This window comes from Schistocerca piceifrons, unplaced genomic scaffold, assembly GCF_021461385.2.
Source record: "Schistocerca piceifrons isolate TAMUIC-IGC-003096 unplaced genomic scaffold, iqSchPice1.1 HiC_scaffold_2510, whole genome shotgun sequence".
Classification (NCBI taxonomy): domain Eukaryota; kingdom Metazoa; phylum Arthropoda; class Insecta; order Orthoptera; family Acrididae; genus Schistocerca; species Schistocerca piceifrons.
Window position 1 is genome coordinate 190,001 of NW_025728455.1, and position 26,319 is coordinate 216,319.

The 26,319-nt window shown below is 39.2% G+C and overlaps 1 protein-coding gene across 1 annotated transcript in view; it reads left to right on the top strand.

Annotated features, from left to right (window-relative positions):
* Positions 1–24,890, top strand: part of LOC124743674 (ankyrin repeat domain-containing protein 23-like) — a 54,085-nt gene extending 29,195 nt beyond the window's left edge. Inside the window, exon 4 of the mRNA XM_047248851.1 lies at positions 24,406–24,890. Within this exon, the coding sequence (XP_047104807.1) occupies positions 24,406–24,790 (385 nt within the window). The 3' untranslated portion in view covers positions 24,791–24,890. The remainder of the gene's footprint in view (positions 1–24,405) is intronic.
* The last annotated feature ends 1,429 nt before the right edge of the window (positions 24,891–26,319 follow it).

Below are 26,319 nucleotides of genomic sequence, written 5' to 3' on the forward strand. Positions count from 1 at the left end.
TCCTTCTCCTATGTCATTGTAACAAAATGAAAATTTCTATAAGTTGGTGGATATGGATACAGACAAAACATCTATAGACAGTATTGATAATTGTAATGATGATGAAAAGCCAGATTGTCGGTCTGTCAAACAATGTACAGATTATAAAGCTAAAACCCCGTGGTTAATTATTAAAAAAAGGCCAAGTTTGTAGAAATGTATCTACACTAGGTAAAGGAACAAGAAGTTGTTACTGAGCGTGTTTTTGGACAGCTTATAAGCAAGCAAAGTTAGACTGTTTCATGAGTTTGAGTCAGAAATTGATCTCCAAATTAAAAATGGTTTGGATATGGGCCGAATACTATGTTCAAATGTTGCTTGATCTAATATAGTGATTCATATTTCTGACCAGATGACATCAGATCTAATAAATAATTTAATAAAAAGTGACTCCAAATTTTCACTTCTTTTGGATAAAGCCCCTTCTCTTTCACACAAAAAAGCTTTGATTGTATAGTTCAGAACATTGTTAAAAGGGAAAACACCATGACAATTTCTTTGAAACTTTTTGAGCTAAATGACACAACAGCATCTGATATCTTGAAAGAACTTTTAAAGCAGTTAGAATCACTAGGACTAGGCTGTGAGTTTTTGAAAGACCATTTAATCGCTTTGACTTGCAATGGAGCTTCTGTCATGTTAGGAAAAAAGTCTGACCTTGTAAAGCTGATGTTTCGAAACTTATTCATCTGGCATTGTTTGAATCATCGTTCAGAACTCACCATGCACGACATGATAGAAGAAGTGGTGGGAATTAATCACTTTAAAATATTCATGGATAAAGTTAGAAATATCTTCAGCTGCTCTCTGAAAAACAGCAGTGAGCTGGCAGTTGCTGCTAAAGGTTTGGAGCAAGAAATTTAAAAATTGGTCATGTGTTTTGACACTCGTTGGGTGGCCTCCAGTTTATTGGCAGTAAAAGCTGTGTGGAAAGATTGCAGGGCTCTGTACAGTCATTTTTTAGAAGTATCAGAGGACACGAAACGAGATTCAAAACAACGGTCTACTTACAAAGGGCTTTGTAATACATTGTCATCTACATCTTTCATCTCCAACCTAGCTGTAATGTCTGATGCCTTAGAAGAGTTGGCCGATCTATCCCTACAGCTTCAAAGATCAAGTGTTAACCTTGTTCAAGCTCACAACGACATTACACTTTTATTAAAAGTTTTTGAAAGTCTGGTTGATGTAATGGGACAACATGCAAATGTAGCTAACATTGCACTGGAAAATATGAACTTTCAATGTGTTAAACTTTCTCAAAGAAGAAATATTTCTAAGATTCCTGATAAACAGTTTTATCGCAGCTTGGCAAATAATTTGTCATCCAGGTTGCTATCAACAGTGAATGCATCTGAAAGCTACGATGAAGTTCTGGCCTACAAACATATCGATCACTTACGGAGAAAATGAGATTTATCGAAAGTGTGAAAGATTTAAGATTAATAGCCCTCTGAAATAATGAAGGACTTGAGGGAGTACAAACGGGGTCTGAAACCAGTACTAAGCGGAGAAATGCCAACTGTTCTTGTACAGCCACCAATGTTCAAAAATTTTGTATCAATAATAAACAGCATTGCAGTGTCGATTGCAGAGTGTGAACGTGGCATTTCTGCAATGAACTTAATTATGACACCACTGAGATCTTCACTCTACATCAGCACTGTTTGTAGTTCATTACGCATCAGACTTCTGGGACCATCTGTAGCTAGATATGAAAATGGGTGTCTTGGATGGCAAAGGGATATCATTCTGCACTTCCTACACAGTCAAAAGCACGAAGTGATAGTGTATAATGAGGATAATTCTGTATTATGGAAATGTTTTTCTTAATCCATCTCCATTGATTGTGTTTGAAATAATTTCACAGTGCTTACTTTTTCTTCCTTTATTTGAGCCACTGAGTATGAACTTAGTTGAAACTAGGAGTTCAGTTATTAATACATCCTAAAAAGGTACTTTTTAACAATAAATACACAATGTATATTTTGTATAAACTGACTGGTCATATGCCACTGACTTTTGTCAGGACAACAGATGTTTGTCATTTTAAGTTAATACGCTATGTTGAAAGTGTAATAAAATTTAAAGGGAAATATTTAAACAAAGTTGTATACCCTTACGTCAAAGATATATACTGCATGTTGACAGGACTTATTTTATGAGTGAAGGGAAATTAAATTCATATTTCAAACTACAAAACTGTAATCTCAAAATTAATGCTCAGTACAATTTATTATTAATGTGATATTCTTGATTTGGAATCATCTGTAATTTTATCATAAATGAGTTAACAGATCAATACTCAATCTGACCGATTCAGTTTATTGGTCATTAGCGGTTTAATTGTTGAACGGCAAATAGACCTAAAAATCTACTGAGATGTGGGATTCTTGAAGTTTTGAACTGCTGCTTGAAACAGTGTAACATCTTCGTGCAGCCCGCTGAAGTAAAATTGTTTAAATAATGGTTTAATGTACAAACCAATTTTTTTATATACACAGTATGTTATTGGAAATGAAAAAGTAATTTTAACAGAGCTGTAATGGAACTCAAGAAGCTTTGACATTTTTGTAAAATATTCGCCAAAGATGGATGATTGTTATAAGTGTGACTTTGACTGAAATTGTAGACTTCACTGTGAAGCTGATTTTAATATAAGTGCATGTTTATTTTTGTAATAATTCTCTCTCAATGCCAAATGCGTTGATTGCTTTTCCTACAAGATATATTCTACATGTAAAACATTTTTCGGTCAGATTGCAGAAAATGTGTTCACATTTATAACAACAGGTCCCTTTTGATTGTTTGTGGTTTAATAAATAAATATTCAGTTTGCAGCGGCTACTCATGAAATATGTTTTTCTCAGTTAAGACACTGGACTTATGGAAAAGAACAAATCTGTCATCTCTATGACGAGTTTATCATTTCCTGATTATTATAACATAAAGAACACTTGCCCACGAAAGGCAAAGGTCCCGAGTTCGAGTCTCAGTCCGGCACACAGTTTTAATCTGCCAGGAAGTTTCATATCAGCGCATACTCCACTGCAGAGTGGAAATTTCATTCTGGGAACAATAGTGGTTTTTCAGTTCAATTTTTACACGTTGAGTCTCATGTTAATTAAATGGTAAAGACCTTTCCCTTTGGCTAGTAACATAGGAACTACTTAATTATTTTACAAGTGCAAAAGTTAAGTCATAGATATTTCTTAATCTATTAGTTACATTTTACATTCAGAAGGGAATTTATTTATTACCTGTATAAGTAAACCTTGTGCTTTCTTTTTCACTCACTATCATGAAAGTTTCAAGTGACAAAATCTGACTGAAGAACATTACATATAGTCTTTCCCCATGGCAGTGTAACATGATGTGGGGAGGAGAGGAGGAAGATTATGGCAGCCTCAGGGCGAGGAAGGGGGAGGGGGAATGTTTTAACTTTATCTTGCATTGTTATCAACTCAGGCGCGACGCAATGATCGGCTGCTATGGTACAAAATGCTCACAGAATTAACGTTGCGTGAAGACGTGGGAAATCGAAATTGTACTAGACCCAGATGGAGCAGGAATATCTCAGTCATTAACTGCTAAATGCCTTGTTGATAAATACTGAACACACGTTCATAGAGCAGCTACAAAAAACTGTTTGAACGTTGTGGCTGGCAGCATCTGAAAACGTGATGTCGTGAGTATGACTTGGTGCCAATACATGTGAAGCAGAACTATGGAGCAAAGTGACACTGGTACGGCAGATGGTGGCACCTTGTGGTGTTATGTTTTTGATTATAAGATATGGTTTAAAAACCTGAATTTCAGAACTGTATTTAAGAAAGAATTTCTCATTGTAAGTCTTATCACAAGTCTCTCTCTGTGGCCAGTGGGGAGTGGTAAAAGGGGGTGCCTTACGGCACCTAAAAGTTTAAAAGTTAAGCCCTGCCTTGAATGAACTAGATGCAGCAGTTAATAGAACCAGTCACCAACACACATGAAACTAATAGCAATACTAAACAGGGCAGAGCATGAAATGATTGATTTAAATCAGGAGGTCTATTATGATCATACCATATAACATCATTGCTAGTACACGGTCTCTATACCTTTACGTTACCCAGCTTGCATTTAAGTAGCTAATGCAGTAAATATTTCTTTATTGAGCCCAGTTTGAAGCAATTAAACAGAATGCAAATCTAACTACATTGGCTGTGGAGGGACCTTTGCTTTGTTTCATTAACTAACTAGTTTAGTACATGAGGGCCTTAGTTTCATGGTTTGAACAGCCATGCTCATTAACAAATGTTCACAAGTGTGTATGGAAAATGGTGAGTATTCTCATCAATAATTATTCATTAAGTGAAGCACAACAAACTATAACTCTTCAAATAACAAATGTGCTTTGAAAAGTAGTCTTTTAACCTTCTCAATATATAGTTGGGTGGGCAAATGCCAACACCATTAAATTCAAGTTCAAACACCTTCTCATGGAATGAACAGTAATAAAACTTTGTAATTCTGATCAAAGTGCATAAATGCAACAATTAATAATCTTTTTCAGTTCTAATCAGTATTATTCTTTTAACTAACAACTTTACTATTTTTGGACAGCTTTTAAGTAAGGCAAAGTATTTAAGAAAATTAGTGGAGATCGATTTAAAAATGCACTGGAAGTGGTGTATTTCTCAAATTATTAAACTGAACTTGAAACACAATAACTCCACACATTAGAAAGCAATCCCAACTATTTTTACGGCTGCTTAATAGTCTTTTCATAATAAATTAGCACACTCGGAATTAAATTCACTAGGATAGGATTCTCAAGGTTTGTGATTTGGGATAATCACAGGTGTAATATAGAGATTTTAGCAACACCACGATTGTTATTAAAATCAACCAAATTTCACAAATACCTAGTTCATTTACAGTGCCAAATATAAACAATTTGGTGGAAAGCTGGTGTCACTGGTGGCCTGATTTGCAGTGGCTGATAATATGGCAGTGATGTAGTCATGGCAGTACTGTTGGCCTCGCCCTGTTATAGATCTTCTGAATTATATTTTTGCAGGGCCGAAAACAATGCCATGATAATGGTATCACCAAATGCAGCATCCGAGGTCCATATATAACACTCTTAAGTTCCTCTGCCTCAACACTCCAAGAATATGAACTACAATGTTCCGCTACTGCTAGCGAGATATTAACCACAGCACTGGTCAGGCCTCATTCCTTACCTGTTGCAAAGGACACATTTCAGCTTGCGCTAACCACTCCTTTTCCTTTCCGCCAGGCTACTTCCGTAGCTGTAGGGCTTCCCCACATCTTTTACATTCAACCCTGCGTTCCCTAACTATGGACCAAGTCATTTACAGTACATTATATAACAATCATTCCAGTAGTTATTTACATTCATAAGCATAAATTGAACATTGTTCAAAAAGTTAACATAACTGAAATATGTATACATTGTCAAAGACTTTCCGTGACAGGCAAAACACTCTACATATGACAGATACAGCACTCTACATAAGCAACTCTACAAATAGAAATATCAATACAAAGTAGGTCAAAAATGGATGTTACATATGCCCCAGGGTTCATTGAAGATTCCTGCTAGGCAAACATCAATAACACCTTAATGGTACCAAGCAGTCGAAAATAATAATCACTTTATCCAGAGTTGAGCATGAAAAGAATACATTGCAAAACACATTGAAACACTATACACTGTATACACTTCATTACCAAAACAAGATATAAGCAACATTATTAAATTATGTACACCTGTCACATCTGATTCTCATTTTGTGAAACGGTAAGTTGAGTAGTAAGCAAAATTTATCTGTATTGTCAAGAATATTCAGTAGCATGTTGTAAGCATTCAAGAAATGTAGGTATACACATACAAGTATACCCCCTACATATATCACAAGCAATTTGACATTGTACATGCAACACATCCTATAGCATGATTTCGAATTTACAAAGGAGGAAACTATCAATGCTGATTCTAATAATAGTAGTCTATTCTTTGATATTTATGTAAACAAACATATTTAAACTGAACCTACTATTCTTTTCTTACTGCCTTTATTTGAAACACAGTCCCTCTTTGAAAACTGTAGCAAAGCACATACAACACTAACAGATATGAAAATAAAATAATTTTGCTACCTGCAATAGCATCTTGCACTGCATTTGACAACATTAACAAATTACATATCACATTAATCAATTGGCTGCCCATTTTGGGTTTTAGCAGTCTATTACAGACATAGTTTTTTTCCCCACTTTGGCAAGTCTTCTATGCTGCCCATTCTGTATTAAAGGCATTCCACATTCCTTTTCAATTTGGCAACATTTGCTTGTAGCCCTTTCAGTACAGGGTATCACATATTTTACAACAGGTTTTAGAATCTGGAACTTCTAAGATAGTAACAGCAATTTTACATAGGTAACAGCATTTTTATAAGAACATAAATTACAGTTAAATACAGTATAGTAGCTTCATAAGATAGATACATTATTTCATCTACAGCATAATATACATTTTTAGTCTGGTATGATTTCTTCATGTATTCATTCCTAGGCACATACAGTTTCAGATCCACTACATTATGGACATCATGGATCTTCTTCGACTCTGGGTAGATTAAATAGTAGGCATTGTTGTGAGGTGTGTCTTGTACTGTGAATGGCCCATTATATATACATAAATTTAGAAATTTCGTGGTTAAGTTCACTTAATTATTCATGGGTCTTCAGAAAAACAGTCTCCAATTTTGAACATGGCAAACTTCAGGTTGCTATTGTGCATTTTAGATCTCGTTTCGGCTTTGTTTCTTCTTTTACCAATTCTTTCTTCTGGGCTAATCCCAAATCTGTAAACGGTGGGAACTCTAGTTTTTCCTCATTTAAACATTTGCTCTTAGTACTGAACAGAATTTCCCCAGGTGTGAACTCAGTAAACCCATGAGGCAAGGTCTTCATTAATATATTTAGTTTCTACACCATTCTGCTCCATTCCATCTTGCCAGGTTTTGAAAATAAATTGGGGCCATTATTGGGCAGTACTGCACTGGGTTTTCCAATGGTTCTCAAATACTGAATCATCCTATCGAATACTGACATTGCTGTCACCTTTTTCAGGAGATACAATTTTATAAATTTAGAAAATACTTCCGAAATCACTAAAATACATTTACAATTACCAGAAGTTGTGGGGAGGGGTCCATACAACTCCACAGGCAGTATATCCATGGTATCTTTAGGTAACGTGTTCTGCATTGGACCTTGATTAGTTCTATTGGTTACCTTAGCTATCTGGCAGATGTCACAAGACCTAATACGTTCAGTTACCTTTCGACTCATACTATTGGCAATCACTATAACGCTAGCCAGTTTATCTAGACACTCCTTTGGCCCAATGCTAGTGAAAATAATCTGACATCTGTATCAAATTGGGTAGGCCAACACACCATCCATTCTTGAGTAATGAAGCCTTTCCTCTTATACAAGATAGTTTTAAAAATCAAAATTTACTTATACAGATTTCTTCCAATTTGGTTGCTCATTTTGATGATATCGCATGGTTTTGCAAATCTGTTCAAATTCATTTCAGCCTGATCTTCTTCATGTAATTAATTTGGAAAGTTCCATCTCCATTGCATTCCTTGGGTACTTCATCTGTACCATTGGGACAATTCATTGCCACATAATTTTTTTGTACCCTTTACATAGCAGATTTCATAATTAAATTGTTGCAGGTATAAAGCCCATTGGGTGAGCCTGCCATTTAGAAGGCAACAACCTTTAAGGAATGTTTGAGCTTTGTGGTCAATGTGTGATGATCTTAAAACCCCACCAATCTATAAATTTCCTTAGGTCCCATAATATGGCCAAGGTTACCTCCTCTGATATGGTATGGTTCCTTTTGTTTCCTGTAAATGCCCTGCTGGCAAAAGCTATAGTTCTAAGAGCTAAATTTCCTGTACCATTTATCTCCTGGAAAATTTAAATACCAATCCCATAGGTGCTACTGTCAGTATTCATATTGAAAGTCTCTGACAGTACTGGGTGATATAAAACATTATCCTGTCAAAGTTTAATCTTTAAGGATTCACAATCCTGCTGACTCCCATCTGTCTAATCAAAAGCACTAAATCTTTTTATAGATTGTTCAAGTGTGGATTATTGAAGGGTTTCCCCTTAACAAATTTTCTGCAAAATCCACACCAACCTAAAAAGGCTTACCACTGTTTCCTATTTTTTGGTGGGGGAAATTTTTCTAAGGCACATAGCTTTCTCGAGGTCCTTATTAATGCCGGTAGTAGTAATAATATGGCTCAAGAATTTAATTTCTAATTTTACAAGTTCATGTTCACTATAATTTTAAAGTGATGCCTCCTGCTTGAAAAGCAACAGTTTGGAGCTTTTTTGCCAGTTTTCATTGGAGATAAATAAATCATCTACATAAATAGTTAACCTGGAACTCAACTCCTCTCCTAACACAGTCCAGAGCTCTAATAAACACTGCCAGAGAGGTATTCAGTCCAAATGGAACTACTTTGTATCGATAACATTTCCCGGTAAACAGGATTGCTTTATATCCATGCGATTCTAGACTTAATGGGATTTGCCAATAGCCAGCAGTCATGTTGAAGCTGGTTAAATACCTCATTATGAAATTTTTGCAACATTTTGTCCAGATTTTCAGGCCTGTGAACCTCTCTTTTTACTTTGTTCACAGTTTGTGCACCAATGGCCACATGTACTCCTCCATCCTTGTTTACAATGATAAGTGAACTGATATATTCGCTGTTACTGTATTATATCACTCCTCATTCCATAATCTTATCTGTTTCATTCTGCACAGCCTGTTTCTTAGAAAAAGGTACCAAATACGGTTCCACAAAGAATGGATCATGATCCAGAGTTGCAATACAGTATCCAAAATTTTGAGCCAGTCCGGGTTAACCAAAAATGATCTACTGTTGCTTTCTAAGATAGTAATAAATTCTGCTTTCTCAGGGCCGGCCAGAAATTCTGCACACGTGTGGTGCTCCTGCACATGTGCAACTTCCGGGTCACAGCGTGCATTCCGCAGCCGTCAGCATTCATGTAGTGCATGTTTCTATGCATAGATGTCGCTTTATCCACTTGCTGGGGTACTCTGTACCAGCGCATTCTAGTGCTCTTTCCACAGCTTGCAAGCCAACCATGGGAAGGTATTTTGCGTATTAAAACATTTAAAATACTGTCACAATCTACTCATTGAGACTTCTACTTTTATGTTACCAGTTTAACCCAGTAAGAAAAGTAATACAGTTAACAACCGTGCGTTTTTATTAAGGCAGCTTGACTGACGGCACGCAAATACGCGTAATGTTTTTGATCTAGTATTTAAGAGAGAGAGCAGTCAGCGACTTCCAGCGAACCTTATTCGTGATTTCAAATAACATTAAACTAATGCAAGGTTTCCTATAACTAATTCTCGGTGCCCTCAGTTACACCCACATAATTTCTGTCTCACTGACCTCTGAACAGAATAATAACCGCAGGCCTCTCGATCACCTGCTATTTCAATACTAGTATCAGTTCCGTCTAAAATATGCATAATAACCGACAATTAGATGAAGGTTATTGTTTATCGACATCAGCTGAGCGTAGCCCTTCACACATTAAAAAAAAAAAAAAAAAAACCGTAAATGTAAGTATACATTCGAACAATCGGTTTAATGAGCAATTTTCCTGATAATAATGTACCATGGAGCAGAATGATGCAATAATGCACAGTTAGTAAACAATAACTTTTTATTATGAAAGGAATAAATCCAAACACATTTATCACTGGTCATGAGAAATGATATAGTTAATATCGGGCATAAAAGATCAGCTCATTGACGAACGCAAGCAGTTGTGAAGATTTTCATCACTTATGCTTGATAGAAACCTTGATTTATTCATTTACATCAGCCAGAAAAACCTTTCACAAATATATGTCAACCCGAACATAGACATAAGTCTCGCGGCATCTTTGTGCAGGTGTGGAAATTCTTGTTGTGAAAAATTTTTGTAGAATTCTTTTGTACTTCGCACTGCAAAGAACTTGTCCTTCAGTTTTGTATTGCACTGTAGGTCGATCAGTTCCATCTGTAGGTCATTTGGTGCATCATCAACTGACGACGAGAACGGTCGAGCAAAGAGGCGAATGGCAGGAGGCAAACTCGTATCATCTGCAAATTGTGCTCGAAATTGTTCCTTAATTTTTCCAATTATTGACACGTATTCTTGAAATCTAGCACTTTCATGCACCAGTCCAAGAGTCGCGAAATCTGCAGTATTTTCTGTCATTAGCTGGCGCTCCCAAAGCGCAAGTTTCCTTTCAAAGGCAGTTACTTTTTCCAACATGTCAGAAATTAAATTATTTTCACCTTGCAAACTGACGTTCAGGCTGTTCATGTGAGACGTAATGTCCACAAGAAATGCAAGGTCTGATATCCAACAAGGGTCTTCCAACATAGGTTCATTTTTTCCCTTCTCATGTAAGAATTTTACTATGACCAAACGTAAATCGAAAAATATTTTCAGCATTTTACCTCAACTGATCCAGCGTACTTCAGTATAGTAAGCTATGTCACCGTACTCCGCTCCTAATTCCTGCAAGAACCGCCGAAACTGGCGATGCTTATGTCCATGTGTCTTCAGGTAGTTTACAGTATGCACAACAATGTGCATGACATTTGCTAACGTTACTGATTTTGCACAAAGCGCCTCTCGATGCAGAATGCAATGAATCCATACGTCTCATTTGTGCGTCCTAGCCTTTGGCGCATCCGTGCTATGAGTCCTCTCCGATGGCTTTGCATTGATGGTGCTCCATCTGTGGTCACTGAGACTCACCGCTGGTCAGGGTGGCCGAGCGGTTCTAGGCGCTACAGTTTGGAACCGCGCGACCGCTACGGTCGCAGGTTCGAATCCTGCCTCGGGCATGGATGTGTGTGATGTCCTTAGGTTGGTTAGGTTTAAGTAGTTCTAAGTTCTAGGGGACTGATGACCTCAGAAGTTAAGTCCCATAGTGCTCAGAGCCCTTTGAACCATTTGAGACTTACAGATTCCAATCCATACCGACACCATCAATCGCTTGCTCGACAGCTTGGAGTAAGTCCGCACTTGTAGTAGTCCCTTGCAAAGGTACTAAGTCCAAAACGTCCTCTGTTTCACAGTGCGTTATCGACACCTCGTATGTATATCACAACTTGGGCTGTATCTGTAAGATCTGTTGCTTCATCGAGCGCAATAAAACTAACGAAAATTAATTACAGGTTCCTTGATGTTTTAGAAGAAATCAAGGCCTAAACCAAATAGTGACATTCGTCACTTGATCATATTTGTTTTTCAAAGATTAAGTTGTCTCTCATTTCTTCATATTCTGAATCGCATAATCGAAAATGGAGTTCACATGATGCTTCTTCTGAGGAAGTTGGTGTATGTATCATAGTAATTATTTATGCGTAGTAGCTTGTGATGCCGGTCGGAGATGTACGTCCAAAAATCTCCTTTGCTCCTTTTTTTACTGGACAGCGGGTAAAATACCGCGTGTCCCTTCAACCAGTTGACGGCATTTTTCTTTGAGGTGGGGTATAATTCTTCTTCCGGGAATAAAAGCCACGTTGGCGTTATCAAATACGGCGGTTTTCTCTGCATAGTTGCTAATTTTTTTCTGAGGGACAACCATATATTATTTGCATTTCCACAGACAAATTGATGTTCATCTGTGTCAATCAGGTTGCAAGTGGTACGCGAAGGGGAATCAGCCAGATTAATAGAATGTAGTCTGGAGTTCGTAGAAAATTTCCTATTCACAAAATAATACCACATGGCGGCTCGGCACTGGACCAACATTTTATACTCATAAGGCACCTTAGAAACTTTGGACCGATTTTTCTCGGGATTTTCCAAGTAGTGCGTCCTAATATTTTAACCACGTGAGGTGTTAGGTGTCTTTGACCACGCAAAATTTCGGACAAATCCCCGACCACGTCGTCGTACCGTCTCCTTGTGAGTTATGTTGGGGAGGTGGCTAATCTCCACGTGGCCTGCGTTTACGTTTAGTGAGTTTGCTGTCCCCTCTTCGTTTATTGCTGTCACTTCAAACGAAAAGGAAATTGATCTCTGTGGCCGGGAGCTATCAAGCAAAGTAAAATACATTGATCTGAGTACGGTAGACTAAAACATGTTATTAGTTTCAGATTTTATTTTATTTCCACCTTCCTGGCAGGTGGGCCTTAATCACCTCGCAGAACAATACTTCAGCTGTTTGCTGCATTTCAAAAGTGCACGTTTTCATCCAACCAATTATTATGTTACTAGCACCTGCAAACACGATTTAAGTTTTGACAAAAACTTGTCCAGTTTTTAGGTATAATCTATCCTGGTTGCTTACATGCTTCAGTACTCTCCCCATAAAATTCTGCAGGAATGCAATTACGCGAGACGAAATGCAATTTCGAAACCAAAGACGAGAGTATGTTCAATATCTAGCCTTTGGGTTTACAAAAATTTGTGAATAGACCCGAAATACTATGAGCGTAGAACCGCAAGTGGAAAGGCACATCCTGCAGAAATCTGCGCACTATACCGTGTTGCCCGTTCGTGCAGCTGCCTCTTAACGTGATCTTGTTTCGGCGATAACAGAACCAAGTCAGGAGCACGCCTTAGGTAGCCAAGCTGCCCACTGACTGTCGATATGGACCAACAAAGAAACGTTTCGAACAAGTTTTAATCGACCTCCATGGAATCGGAATTTTCCATTAGTGTGGAAAGGCCTTCATTACGACACAGTCATGAACCAATGCTCTGTGCAGACAGGTGTTTATTTGGAATGATTCTTGTGATGGTCGGGGCTAGGTTCTCACATAAGGCAATCAATTTAAGAAGTACGAACAGCACATCTTCACCTCTGGTGACGTCATTCGAAAAATGTAGTGTTGCACTGTGGTTCCAAACGGACATAAGAGACGTCACTTTGCTACATGTTGCGCGAGAGTCCTTATAGGGTGGGCCATGACAGAGGCCTAATCATGCCAGGTTGAAAGTCAGTCACCAGTATGCTTTCTTACGCGAGAGTGTTTTTTGATGAATGTGCCACTCATCGTGCAAGATCACTGGGCAGCTGATTCTTATTTTATTTCGGCATGAGATGTGGAAAATATCGGTGCTGGACTGAGATTCGAACTCGGATCTCCCTTTTCATCACGTCTGATGGCTTTGTGTTGATACTTTCCACTGTTCGCCACGCGGTCTGCACGGCTGCCCCCGTCTGAGGTTCGAGTCCTCCCTCTGGTATGGGCGTGTGTGTCGTCCTTAGTGTAAGTTGAAAAGTCCCTTTTGAAAAATTGTACATGACTGTGCTGAAACTGACACACAATATTTTTAGCAGAACGCAGTCTGACTTTCAAAAATCCCTACAAAAGAATGGCCCGGACTAACATTAACCTATACCTTTCACAAATCACTTAGCTCACCAAAAATCTTCGTTACTCGAACTACTGCTATACAGCGAGCGCCACTACTGCCAGCTAAATTCAAGATTCAAACTACTGAAGGCACTAACTACTGATAGGCATAGTTAGCAAATGAAAGATTTTGATAGAGAGCAAACAATGTATTTACCTTAATAGTCATAATTGACATCCAGTCTTACAAATTTCAAAACTCCGCCATTTCTCTCCCCACGTCCACCACTGCAGGCGGCTCACCTCCAACTGCGCAACACTACGTGCTGTTCACATCCAGCTGCCCAACACTACAATGGCAGACAACAATGCAAACCTAGCCACAGACTGCACACAGCATAGCCAGTGATTTCCATACAGAGCGCTACGTAACGTTGTCAATAAGAAAACATAAACAGCCTACTTACATAGCCCCCATGCTCCCCACAAAAAATTTTACAAATTGTTTTGGGCAGTGACCAATAATGATTTGATACAATTTTTCATAATTACAATAACAAAGATATCAAATGCACCCACTTATTGATACAATGTTGGTCAAAAGCTAAAATTTTCTTACAGTCCATAAAGACAGTCCTGATCATTCATCACAGTAACATTGCAGTGTTTCTCTCAAAGTCTGAGCAGTAAAAGAAAATGCACACGGAAGTAATGGATTTCCATGCAATCTTGAAGTAGTAGTATTGTCCTTCCAATGGAAAGACAGTACTGACTCTTGACATGCAGACAGGTATTGGTCCACAACAGAGCAAACCCACAGCAGAGTCAGTCGAAATTTTGAAGCGTATTGGTAGGTAGGTCATCACAGAGCAGACACACTATAGTCCTGGTAGAGATTACAGTATTGGTGGGCCACCAGAGGTGCAGACCCACTGCAGTCCTTGTAGAAATAATGGTATTGGTGGGTCATCAAAGGTGCAGACCCACTGTAGTCCTTGCAGAGATGGCCAGCAGCCATCTGTTGCAACTGTGCAGGTGCACAATCACCATCGAAGAGTCTTGCGGACAATATAGCAAGTCCATAAACCACCACTTGTGCACTCACAAAGTTTTTGGAATTGTCCTTAGAACTGGCAATGCTGTTAACCAGTCCCTTGCTGTATTATTAACACACGTGCAAACACTATCAGTCCCTACTTCTCACATATTGTCCATATACTATGACTAACAGAAACGTGTGCAGTGAAATGTAACTTACGAGTTACTTAATTTGATGAACTGGTGTCAATTACAATTTTATAACATAAAAATACAATGACAAAGGTACAAAATACATCATTAAAGAACATAACAATACAGATAACATTTGTAGTACAGGCTTTACAAAAGAATCGAAGTAACATATACATCAGTGTTATAGGAATTATGACATAAGTAAATACATAAAAGATCAGAATAATTATTGAAACATCAACTTCACACATGAGCATTAAAACAGAGCAGAATTTATAATGTCTAACATCTTTACAAAGTATATAACGTATTATTAATGCAAATTATACTTGAGGATAACAGTATTCCTCATCATAGTATATGTAGCTTAGTACTAGAAAAATTCTACAACATAAGTCTTATTAGCTTAACACATAAAGACAGGAAAAACACAAAAATGCAAGAGTACACAAACACAAAGCAGAATAACACAGGGGGAAAGGACAGGGTTTGTTTTCAGTGTAACATTTGGTACTGCAGTATTTTGCAAACAAAACCTTTTTTTTCTTGGAGATCTCCCTTCGTTCATCATTATTCCCACAAGGTCCTATCTATACCTGCTTTCTGTACTTTTTTTGTATAACTTCTCAATGCATTTCTTCCAATTCATCGCAACTCATTCTCTTATATAGTCTACCCCCTCTTAAGCTAACTTAAATCTACTGAGCTCAAATGCTAAACCAAGGGACGAAGCAATGCAGCAGTACATAACAAATTAACACAAACAGCAAGGACAAAAAAAATACAAATTGACAAAGTAAGCAACAGTATTACAACTAATATAAGGCAATGAGCAGCAAAAAAGAAAAATAAATCAGTAGTAAACTGGCTTAGCAGAGTAACGCAGTCAAATTCAGTAACACTGTGCCTGGCAAACAGCAGCAGCAAATGCAATAATTTATATCTAAACATGACATAGCTCAAGCAGAAAAAATATTACATTAAAGACAAAAATGCAGACAAGGGAAATGTATGTTCACATCTTAATGTCTATGTAATTAAAGTGGTGCACCACAAGAAGTTATTCTACCAAAAAAATTACCAAGTAGTTGAAAAGAAAATTCCATATGCAATTCCTGTGAAGGGAAATGTCTTTTTATGCTCCTTCGTTTTTTTGAATAGGTCATAAAATTATTTACTGGATCTGTAGGCATAAAATATTTATATTAGTACATCTATTAAATTTTATTTTAACCATTGCTGCAGTGCAGCTAGAAACTAGATATTAAACAACATGAGTAAATAAATACATAAAGCAAGCCATATGGCATTTCTCTCAACTAGCAAGACAATAGCCGTGAAATGTTTCTCATCGTTTCATTAGGCATTTTAGTAAATATCTCCACAGTATAATCATATGTTTTCAAGTTTGAGCGTGTCGTATTTGCGATGCTTTTTACAAAGGAATGTCAATAGCGAGGATAATGGCCTCCCTTTTTTTTCTACTGTGTCTCTGAAAAGGCACACACCAATGGCTTTTTCTCCAGGCGTCTGACACAGCTGGGTACCCACGACGCATTACGTGCAGGTGGTCACTTAACTTACGGAAATATTTACGACAGCAGTTTCCGCTACAGTGACAGTCTCATATAAAAATATTTCACAGGTCAAGAATTTCCATTACAAATCTGTAGAAACAAAATCCTATTGATAAAACAGAGTCCAAAAAATTTTCGTCGGCATTGTAATACATTCATGCATTTACATACATTTCATAACTCTTAAAGTACGATTCTTGGTTTCCAGCAACCTTTTTCACAAACCAGAGTCCCTAACCACTACTCATTATTTCTTACCTTATTCGTCGACTCTTCAATATTTCATCATTATAAATATGTAGCATAATCAAATTCCTCATATAGCATCAGCTTATTGATCATAAACATACCTCAACAGCAAAATACACATCGTCGTCATAAAAATAACATCATAAACCTCAGTCAAATCTCAAAAACGTCGTAGCTTTCTGCAATAATGTAAAAACCTTAAAAAAATTATCTGCTCATTTCAATAGTGTCATCTACCTCAAACGTATTTAAAAATCATGCTCCCTTACCAAATACGACATCAAATCTCTCATAGTATCACAATGGTTCCGAAAAAAATATGAACAGTTCACAAAGGACAGACAAAATACAATTTCATAAGTGTGAAGTTATCCAACTGTGTAATTAAGTAAACATCTGTCACTGATGTAGTAAAAAAAAAATGTTTCTCTCTCTTAGTTAAATGATCAGATAGCTGTGTAATTCTGTGTTACAGAAATATGGTACTGATGTGTAAAGTTGTATAAGCGAATACCATATTAGGTAGGGCTCCTTGTGCTTGCCAAACACATGATACACAAAGTAAGCGTGTACCCCCCTGAGCATTAACGTAATTATAACCTCAGGTATTACAGATTACAGCAATGGAATGAAATGTATCACAGAAAACCTTTGTATCATTGTAATTCCAAAATCTTTAAAAATAAATGTTTTAAGTTCAAAATTAATCACTCAAATGCATGTCCTGTAGCGCTAAATGTGCGTCTTGCTATAAGATAATTCTGTGGAAGTGTCGTAGTTATCATCCTCTGTAAGCAAAGTTCTGTTGAAGTCAATGTACTCACCTCATCATAAACGAAAGTGAAATTCTTTGCGTATAGATACCGTAGTTATTACGTACCTTACCGTGATCAAGAAAGTACTATAATGTAACGTATTGTTGTGCTACGGAAAAGGCTGTCCCATTGTTGCTATACCACAAAATTTACTACTAAAACATGTTTCACTTTCCAGAATAATACAGAAAAACTGTGCAGATATAAAACAGAAACACTGAAAAAGCAACATTGTAAATTGTCACTCATTAGTAGCGTCGTGATAAAATCGTGTAGCTGTCACATAAACTAACTACTGTGTCATCTGGTATCTCACAGAAAGTACTTTAAACCCAGAATGTATTTTCAAGTAAACCAAAATGTTGCATTAAAATCTCATTAGCAGTATTAGTAATTGTTCTAAGTATATGAGCCTTATAGTTGTTACGTAATCGTGCAACTAACAAGCAAGAATGTACACACACAATAACACTGTGTCATCTGTTCACAATAACAATGCATTCGTAATTTCTGTTTAAATAAGTTCTCTTGGTTCTTGACTGGGTATTTAACTTCAAACATTGTTGCATGTTAACAGATTATAAGTCTGACAAAGCATAGTAGCAATGTAAAGTGAAAAGACAAAGTTAAAAAGCAGATTATCTCTCAATAAACGGTTTTACGTGTGAAATGTGGTGCAATCCTTTACTCTTCCTAGTGCTCACAGTTTCTACTTGAACACAATTATCATGTTGTATACGTCGGTAAAGAATGCTGGAATTTTTCTCAAGGTTAGCGTCTGTTATTTTTCTCTGAGCCAGCGGGCACACGTGGCTGCCTGCGGTACGAGTCATTGTCTGTTTCTTTGTTGGCGCGCGTCGTTACTGGGATTAGGAGACCTAACTTCTACATATTCACCTTGTCGAGAGGGCCCTGCTCTGTTTGAATCTCGCCAGTTCTGATGCAATTCAGGTCTGTCATTATGATCATATCGTCTGTCATCATGTTGGTAGATTCCATAGTTTCTTTCATGTCGGTCACGTGGTGGAGAATTTCTCCCTGAATCGTAACTGCGCGCTGGACCGTTGCGTCTGAAGTTATTCTGTCTCCCTCGATAATAATTATTTTGGTTCCCATATTGTCTGTTTCTCTGATTGTCTCTGTGATAGTCACTACTGCGGAGAGGTGATCTTTCCCTGTAGTTATTACTACTCTGCCAACGGTTGTCATACGGGTGGTGTCTGTTTTGGTCACGATTTGTGTTGTGAGAATAGTCTTGTCGTGTCCAGTTATTACTTCTTTCATTGCGGAATTGCGACGGATGTGACCTGTAATTGTTGTGTTCCTGTTTTCGCGTTCCGCGATTATCAGTGTCAATTTCTAATTCTTGTAAGAGTCCCTGAAAAGCTTCAATGTCGTCTTTGCAACATCCTGCCAAAATAATATGTCGTAAATGTTCAGGTAATTTGATTAAGCAAATGCGGATGAGTTCTGAGGGGCGGTATGGGTTTGACAGGTACTGATTCTTGTGCAACATGTCTTCAAAATATTTCACAAGACTGGAAAATTCAGATTGTTCGAAATGTTTCATCATTATGATGCTATGTTTTACTCGGTCTTGTGTAGCTTGAGACCAATATGCTGAGAGGAAGGCATGGTAAAATTCTCCTTCACTGTGGCAATCGTGAATGACCGATCGCATTCTTACAGACCTGTGCTCCAATGACCAGTTGGGAGGAAAACAATGAGAGAATTGATGGAGCCACGCTTGTGGATAAATGTCGTTGGCAGAATTCTTAAACGTTTTGAATTTACGTGTAGTAATGAACAGCTTATAGTCAGAATTATCATGTCGGCGAGTCGCCTGTCGGTCATTGCTACGTCGTGTCGGCGGTTCCATCTCAAAATTCGGTGCACATTGCCAATTTCTTTCATAATTTCCGAAGTGTCCTGTGTTATTATTTTGTGGCTGTCCCGTATTTCTATGTCCCTCTTCCCGTATTGGAGCGCGAGTGTGCTCTGAAATACGTAATTCTTGTATTACCTGTGTCAGCTGATCTTGTACTTCCCGGATTTCTCTTTGGTGTTGCGTATTAATTTGATTCTGATTTTGTTTGAATTTCCTAATTTGTTCACACTCTTCTGTGTCATTAAAGACTACTGGTTTTGTGTCATTCAGATTATCATCTACCTTCGTAGTTAATTTATTTAGCTGATCCGAAAGTTCAACTACTTTCTCTGATAATGAACTAATTTCCTCCATGTGTCTTTCTACTGTGTCCTTTAAGTTTTCCTGAGTTTTTGCAAGTTGCGTAACTGAATCGGTAGATGCAACTGAGTCAGTTTTAGCTTGCAAGGTCTCATGATTTTCATGAACAATAATTTGCAGTTCTTTTATGGCTGCTTCGTGATTCTGTAATGCGTTTTCATGCCGCGAAAAAATAGGTTGAAAATTCTCACAAATTTGTGTTTTTATGTCGTTACAGACTTTTTGACATTTAGATTAGATTTTATGTAACTCAGAAGTTAAATCTTCACGTGTTTGTTCAAGCGTGGTGTGAAGATTTTGTTCCATTGCATGTGACTGTTGCTGTGTTTGTCTCTGGTGTTGTTCCATTGTGTCTAACTTTTGAAGATTTTGTTCCTTTATGTCTAACTTTTGAAGCTTTTGCTGTGTTTGTCTCTGATTTTGTTCCATTGCATCTAACTTTTGAAGCTTTTGTCTCATTTGTTGCATTAATTGTAATAACAATGCACTGGTGTCTGAAACATGTTCCTCAGTGCTTTTCGGCAGTGAATTTGCACCGGCAACATTCACATTTTGACAAGCGGAAAATGTCTTGACTCATTTGAGAAAACGGTGAGAACCAAAAACCTGAGTCTACAGTGTTTGCAATATTGTGTTCTGCCATTCCCGATTCCTGAGGCGACCTGTTGCCGACCGATCGATCGATAATGCTTCCCTGTTCACTACCTGTTTCACTGTCTACACCATTATTTGACGCCCGCTCCATTTCCCTATGCACAGTTACGAAATTACTACTTTGAATGTCTGTTAATTCATTACACAGCGGTGCTGGTAAGCTATGCTCGTCGTCACTATTATTTCTCAGTTTACTTTGGAGCCTAGTGGTACGTTTTTCACACGCCATTATTGTCACAATATTTCACACGATAACACATTAACATAGCGCTGAAAATAATATCTAGTTAATTGCAAGCTGCGAAATACTTGCTGCAAATCTACATGCGTACCACACCCGTTTTACTGTACAGCAATGAAAGACTGCAACTACAAAGGAGATTCTCTCTACAATTACGTGCTAGCAATAAACAAAATCTACACTAATTACACAAACTACAAGAAAAAATCAGGTGATTCCAGTGAGGTATCCTCGGCTAAGGGTCGACATATGAAATGTCTCCTTAGAAAAATTTATACATGACTGCTTAAACTGAGACAATATTTTTAGCGCAACACAATCTGACTTTCAAAAATCCCTACAAAAGAATGGCCCTGACTAACATTAACCTATACCTTTCACAAATGACTTTCCTCATAAGAATCTTCGTTACTCGAACTACTGCAATACAGCGAGCGCCACTACTGCCTGCTAAATAAAAGATTCAAACTACTGAAGGCACTAACTACTGATAGGCATAGTTAGCAAATGAAAGATTTTGATACAGAACAAGCAATGTATTTACCTTAATAGTCATAATTGACATCCAGTCTTACAAATTTCAAAACAGAGCCATGACAGACGCCTAATCATGCTAGGTTGAAAGTCAGTCACCAGTATGCTTTCTTACGCGAGATTGTTTTTTGATGTATGTGCCACTCATCGTGCAAGATCACTGGGCAGCTGATTCTTATTTTATTTCGGCATGAGATGTGGAAAATATCAGTGCTGGACTGCGATTCGAACTCGGATCTCCCTTTTCGTCACGTCTGATGCCTTGGTGTCGATACTTTCCTCCGTTCGCCCCCGTCAGAGGTCCGAGTCCTCCCTGTGGTATGGGCGTGTGTGTCGTCCTTAGCGTAAGTTAGTTTTAAGTTAGATGATGTGGCGGAGGGTACCGTGAGTACCTCTATCGGTTCTCCCTTCTATTCCAGTCTCGTATTGTTCGTGGAAAGGAGGATTGTCGGTATCCTTCTGTGTAGGCTCTAATCTCTCAGATTTTATCCTCACCGTCTCTTGACGAGACGTAGGAGGGAGCAATATACTGCTTGACTTCTCGGTGAAGGTATGTTCTCGAAACTCCGACAAAAGTCTGTGCTGAACTACTGTGCGTCTCTCCTGCAGAGTCTTCCACTGGTGTTTATCTATCATTTCCGTAACACTTTCGCGATTACTAAATGATCCTGTAACGAAGCGCGCTGCTCTCCATTGGATCTTCTCTATCTCTTCTATCAACCCTATCTGGTACGGATCCCACACTGCTCAGCAGTATTCGAGCAGTGGGCGAACAAGCGTACTGTAACCTACTTCCTTTGTTTTCGGATTGCGTTTCCTTAGGATTCATCCAATGAATCTGTCTGGCATCTGCTTTACCGACGATCAACTTTATATGATCATTCAATTTTGAATCACTCCTAATGCGTACTCCCAGATAATTTATGGAATTAACTGCTTCCAGTTACTGAGTTGCTATATTGTAGCTAAATAATATGGGATCTTTCTTTCTGTGTATTAGCAGCACATTACAGTTGTCTACACTGAGATTCAATTGCCATTCCCTACACCATGCATCAATTCGCTGCAGATCCTCCTACATTTCAGTACAATTTTCCATAATTCCAGCCTCTCAATATACCACAGCATCATCCGCAAAAAGCCTCAGTGAACTTCCGATGTCATCCACCAGGTCATTTATGTATATTGTGAACAGCAACGGTCCTACAACACTCCCCTGTGGCACACCTGAAATCATAAGTGAAACCATTTGTAGAATTTTTTACATCCGGCAGTCATTTTCATCCAACAGAAGTAGCAGCTCTCCCACATCTGGTAACCTGGAGGAGAGTCGGTACAGACTGGGCCCTGACAGAGGAGGAAGTCATGCCGGGTCGAAACTCAGTCACCAGTTATCTATCTTATGCCATTTTTTTAATGAATGAGCCAATCGCTGTGCCAGGTCACAGGGCACTTGACTCTATCACAGCCTGAGATGTAGAAAATATTGGTGGTGCACTCAGATCTCCCTTTTCGTCGCGTTTGATCAGTTTGCAGTGATGCATTTCCACTGCTTCATTGTTTCCACTTGCTTGCAAAATATAAAGACGTTCACAAAAGACATGTCTGTGGGGTTCGAATGCTGTCATGGCACTTTAAGTTGCATCACATCCACACGAAAATACATGTGAGATATTATTATGATTTTTAATGCCTTTCTGCGCTTTATCAACAATAATGGTGGGTTCTGGATTCGACTCCCTAGTCAGACACGCAGCTTTTCGTCCTATCATGTCAGTTTCAAACATGCCACTCACAGCTACTCGTGAAAGAGGATAGTACAGTCAACGTGTCTATGTAGTCAACAACTGTGTGTCCAGGGTTCGATTCCTAGTCAGCGGAAAATTTTCATAATTGTATTTACAATACAGACATGTGCACATTTCGCTGCTTATGAAGTAAATCATTATATAACGTCTACGCGTGACTAGAGGTCCGTGTCGATAGGGGTTGGTTTCGAATGCCCATAACACAAAACACTTTCGTCTCCTGGGTTTAGTCTATCATCTCGTTGCTGGTTAAAAATAACGATTTCTAACGTTTGATTGCGCTCAGTTAACCATCCGATTAAGTGCTGCGTTCGAATCTCCGGGAAACACACAACTTTATGGCAGATCATTTCGAGTTTGAAGTTGCACACTCTTTGTTACTTGTGACTGAAACCATACTTGAGATATTTCGTCTTTACTTGTTAGATTGCATTCCCGGATAGTAGCGCAGTGAAAAAACTTTCGTCGTGTCATTTAAAGGAGGAAACCGATAATGACACAGAGCAGTTGTCTCTTGTGGCCTCATGCAGTGAACATTTTGTACAGGCAAAGACTGTACCGAAAACAGAGCAGAGGAACAATGTTATGAGGACGGATTACAAATCAGGCGAAACACAATTCAGATCGTTCCATAAAGTTTCTGGCGTGCAGCCGCATAAATTCATCCTCTTCTCCTAATATTTCGGCCGAACACCGTCCCGCCATCTCCAGAGTGAGCTGTGGTGAGTGACGCTGCTGCACTTGGTCCGTCCTTTTAAACCCGAGGACCGAACCACTTAATTTATGCGGCTGCACGCCAGAAACTTTATGGAACAGTCCTTACGCCGCAAAAACATGAAGATGGACGACAACTGAGATCGTTCAGATGATTTTGAGCATGATAGCACATGTTAAATACATGTGCTATGAGGCCATAAAATGTCAAACAAACACACACACACACACACACAGTTTTTTTTAGGGGGTGGTGTTCCCGAGTTGGTGTTTATCTCCCACGTTTTGAATTAATTGTTGTCTATGTGTCACAAAGTTTCAGTGTTTGGTGAGGGTGAATGAAGAAAACTGCCGGTAACTGCAGTGAAATTTTTTTGCCTGCGTACCAGGAAAGTGTCTGTTTGAAAACCAGGAGATGGGATTCTTCTTGTGTGTGACGTCTGGCAGTGAAGCTGCAGACAGAGACCAGTATCAGCTGCAAGAAGGCTGTTCTCTAGTGGAGGTGAGCGACTGGTTAGGTGTAGCGTGCCGAGAGCAAACGAGCTGACTTGCAGGAATGAGTGCGACAAAATGTCACAATGTAATTCTTTCAGAGGTTGTATAATGCTATTTGTAATGGACGATGAATGAAGATTTTCTTATGAGGGGGATAGAACAGATGTACTGTAATTTAATACATACACACAATTGTGCACTGTTTTGTACTGTGGGAGGGGGAATACGGTAGGTTTGTTTCAGGACAGATTTGTATTCGCAACACTTGTTTCCTCGTGTGGCTGTTTTCCTCATTCTGTGCGCTGTGTGTTTGCAGCAGAGAGTGGCAGTTTGTGTGTTTTGTGCAGGAGCCTCTCTGCAGAGGAGAGGAACAGGAGGCTGGGCCAGGCGGTTAAGCTGGGGGCAGTGGGGGAGCTGAGGGCGCTGATCGCCGCAGGGGCCGACGTGGAGGCGAGGGACGAGTGGAGGGGTTGGACCGCCCTGCACTGGGCAGCGCACAGGGGAGACGTCGAGGCGGCGAGGCTGCTGGTGGGGGCGGGGGCGGCGGTGGACGCCAGGACTGACCATGGGGCGACGCCGCTGCACTGGGCGGCACTCAATGGCCACGCAGAAGTGGCGGCTGCGCTGCTCGACGCGGGGGCCGACAGGGGGGCCACAACTCTTGGTGGGGAGACAGCGCTGGACCTCGCCAGGCAGTACGACAGGAGGCGGCTGGTGGAGATGCTGTCATGAGGCAGCCCGTCCAGCGAACTCTGTGAAAAAAAACAGGAACTGAAACAATTTGTAGAAAAGCAATCGTCATATTTTTTAAATAAAGAAGCAAAAAACTCAATCCTATCGTGACTCACTAATTTCAGGCCTCCTCGAGTAGCATACAGCACACAAATACTCTAAGCAACGCTGTAGCAAAACTGAGACAACACCAGATAACAGCAAAATAATTCAGGTAACAACGGACAATCCTTCTGTCAAGAAAAATGTCTCGAGTACACTTCCAGACTAAACATGGCAAAAGTCAACACTTCATTGTGAACAATCACAACTGCTCTATAATATCTGATCGCTGAAAAGTATTTCACACCACTCTACAAGGTGCTACATCACACTATTCTAATTTGCAACATACCGAGATTGACACTATATCAGTTCTATCGCCAGAATTTTCGCTCCTGATATCAGATTCAGTTTACTTCTCCATATTCAGCAAACATTCTACTCTACCGTACCTGTTGTGTTCAATAACAATGACATAGTAGCAGTATTCACACTACATAATGCGACTATCATCTGGAACCATACAGTCAGTCTACATTTAACTAAACACAATCAGACCACAACATGACACGCTTACAAAATGTGAAGGAAATCCTCTATCTGGTACTGTTGTCTCTACTTGAGGTAAAAGATTGCAACGAGCAAAGTAATTCTAGTTGTATTGGAGACAGAACACCGAGGCCCGAGTTTCAGCACACGAAACCAATTTCGCAACGACGCACACCAGTCTCGACACTCATCGGTCACAACGGCAAAGCTGAGACGGTGACGCAAGTCGTGCAACTACAGGTAATAAAATTACACTTACCTTCACTCATACATCGAGTAAATAAGTGTAGTGGAGAGTGTACGGCTGTCAACTCAGCTGCTGTCACCTCAGTTCACTCCCTGCGGCCGCAGCTGACGCAGCTCGCCGCTCCCCGCCAGTCCGTGACTCCTGCCACAACTGTCAGCGGCCTCTCTGCTTGTGAGGCGCCAGCAGGCAAACGGCAGAACAGTCCGTGAGGCCGTCACTCACACTTCACTCACAAAGAGTACTGACAAGGCGCAGAAGAAATGCTCAGACACAACATTGCCTTCACGAATCTTTTCAACAGTTAAATTTCTTCTCCGAGACCGTCGTTATTAACGTCTACACTGTAGCAAGATTCGTCGTTTCCCACAAGCTCTTGGACCGGGGAATCGTTTTCGCTTACGTAGTTCCACGGGAAACGGAATGTGTCCGTGTTGCGTGTGGCTGCACGCGCTACAGTCAAGTTCCCTACAGCTGTGTAATAACGTGTCAAACATTTAGCTGAAAACTGTTCGTCGAGCTATGGTTTAAATTGTCCCCTGCTGCTTCATCTACAAAGCGTTTTCTTCTGCCGTGCCGTTTCTCTCCTTCATCAATCATTACATTCGGTTCAGGTGATATTCCAATATTTTCTGCTACTTTGCAACTTCCTGCATAAATAGGATCCCAACATTTCTGAGCTGATTTCATTCTT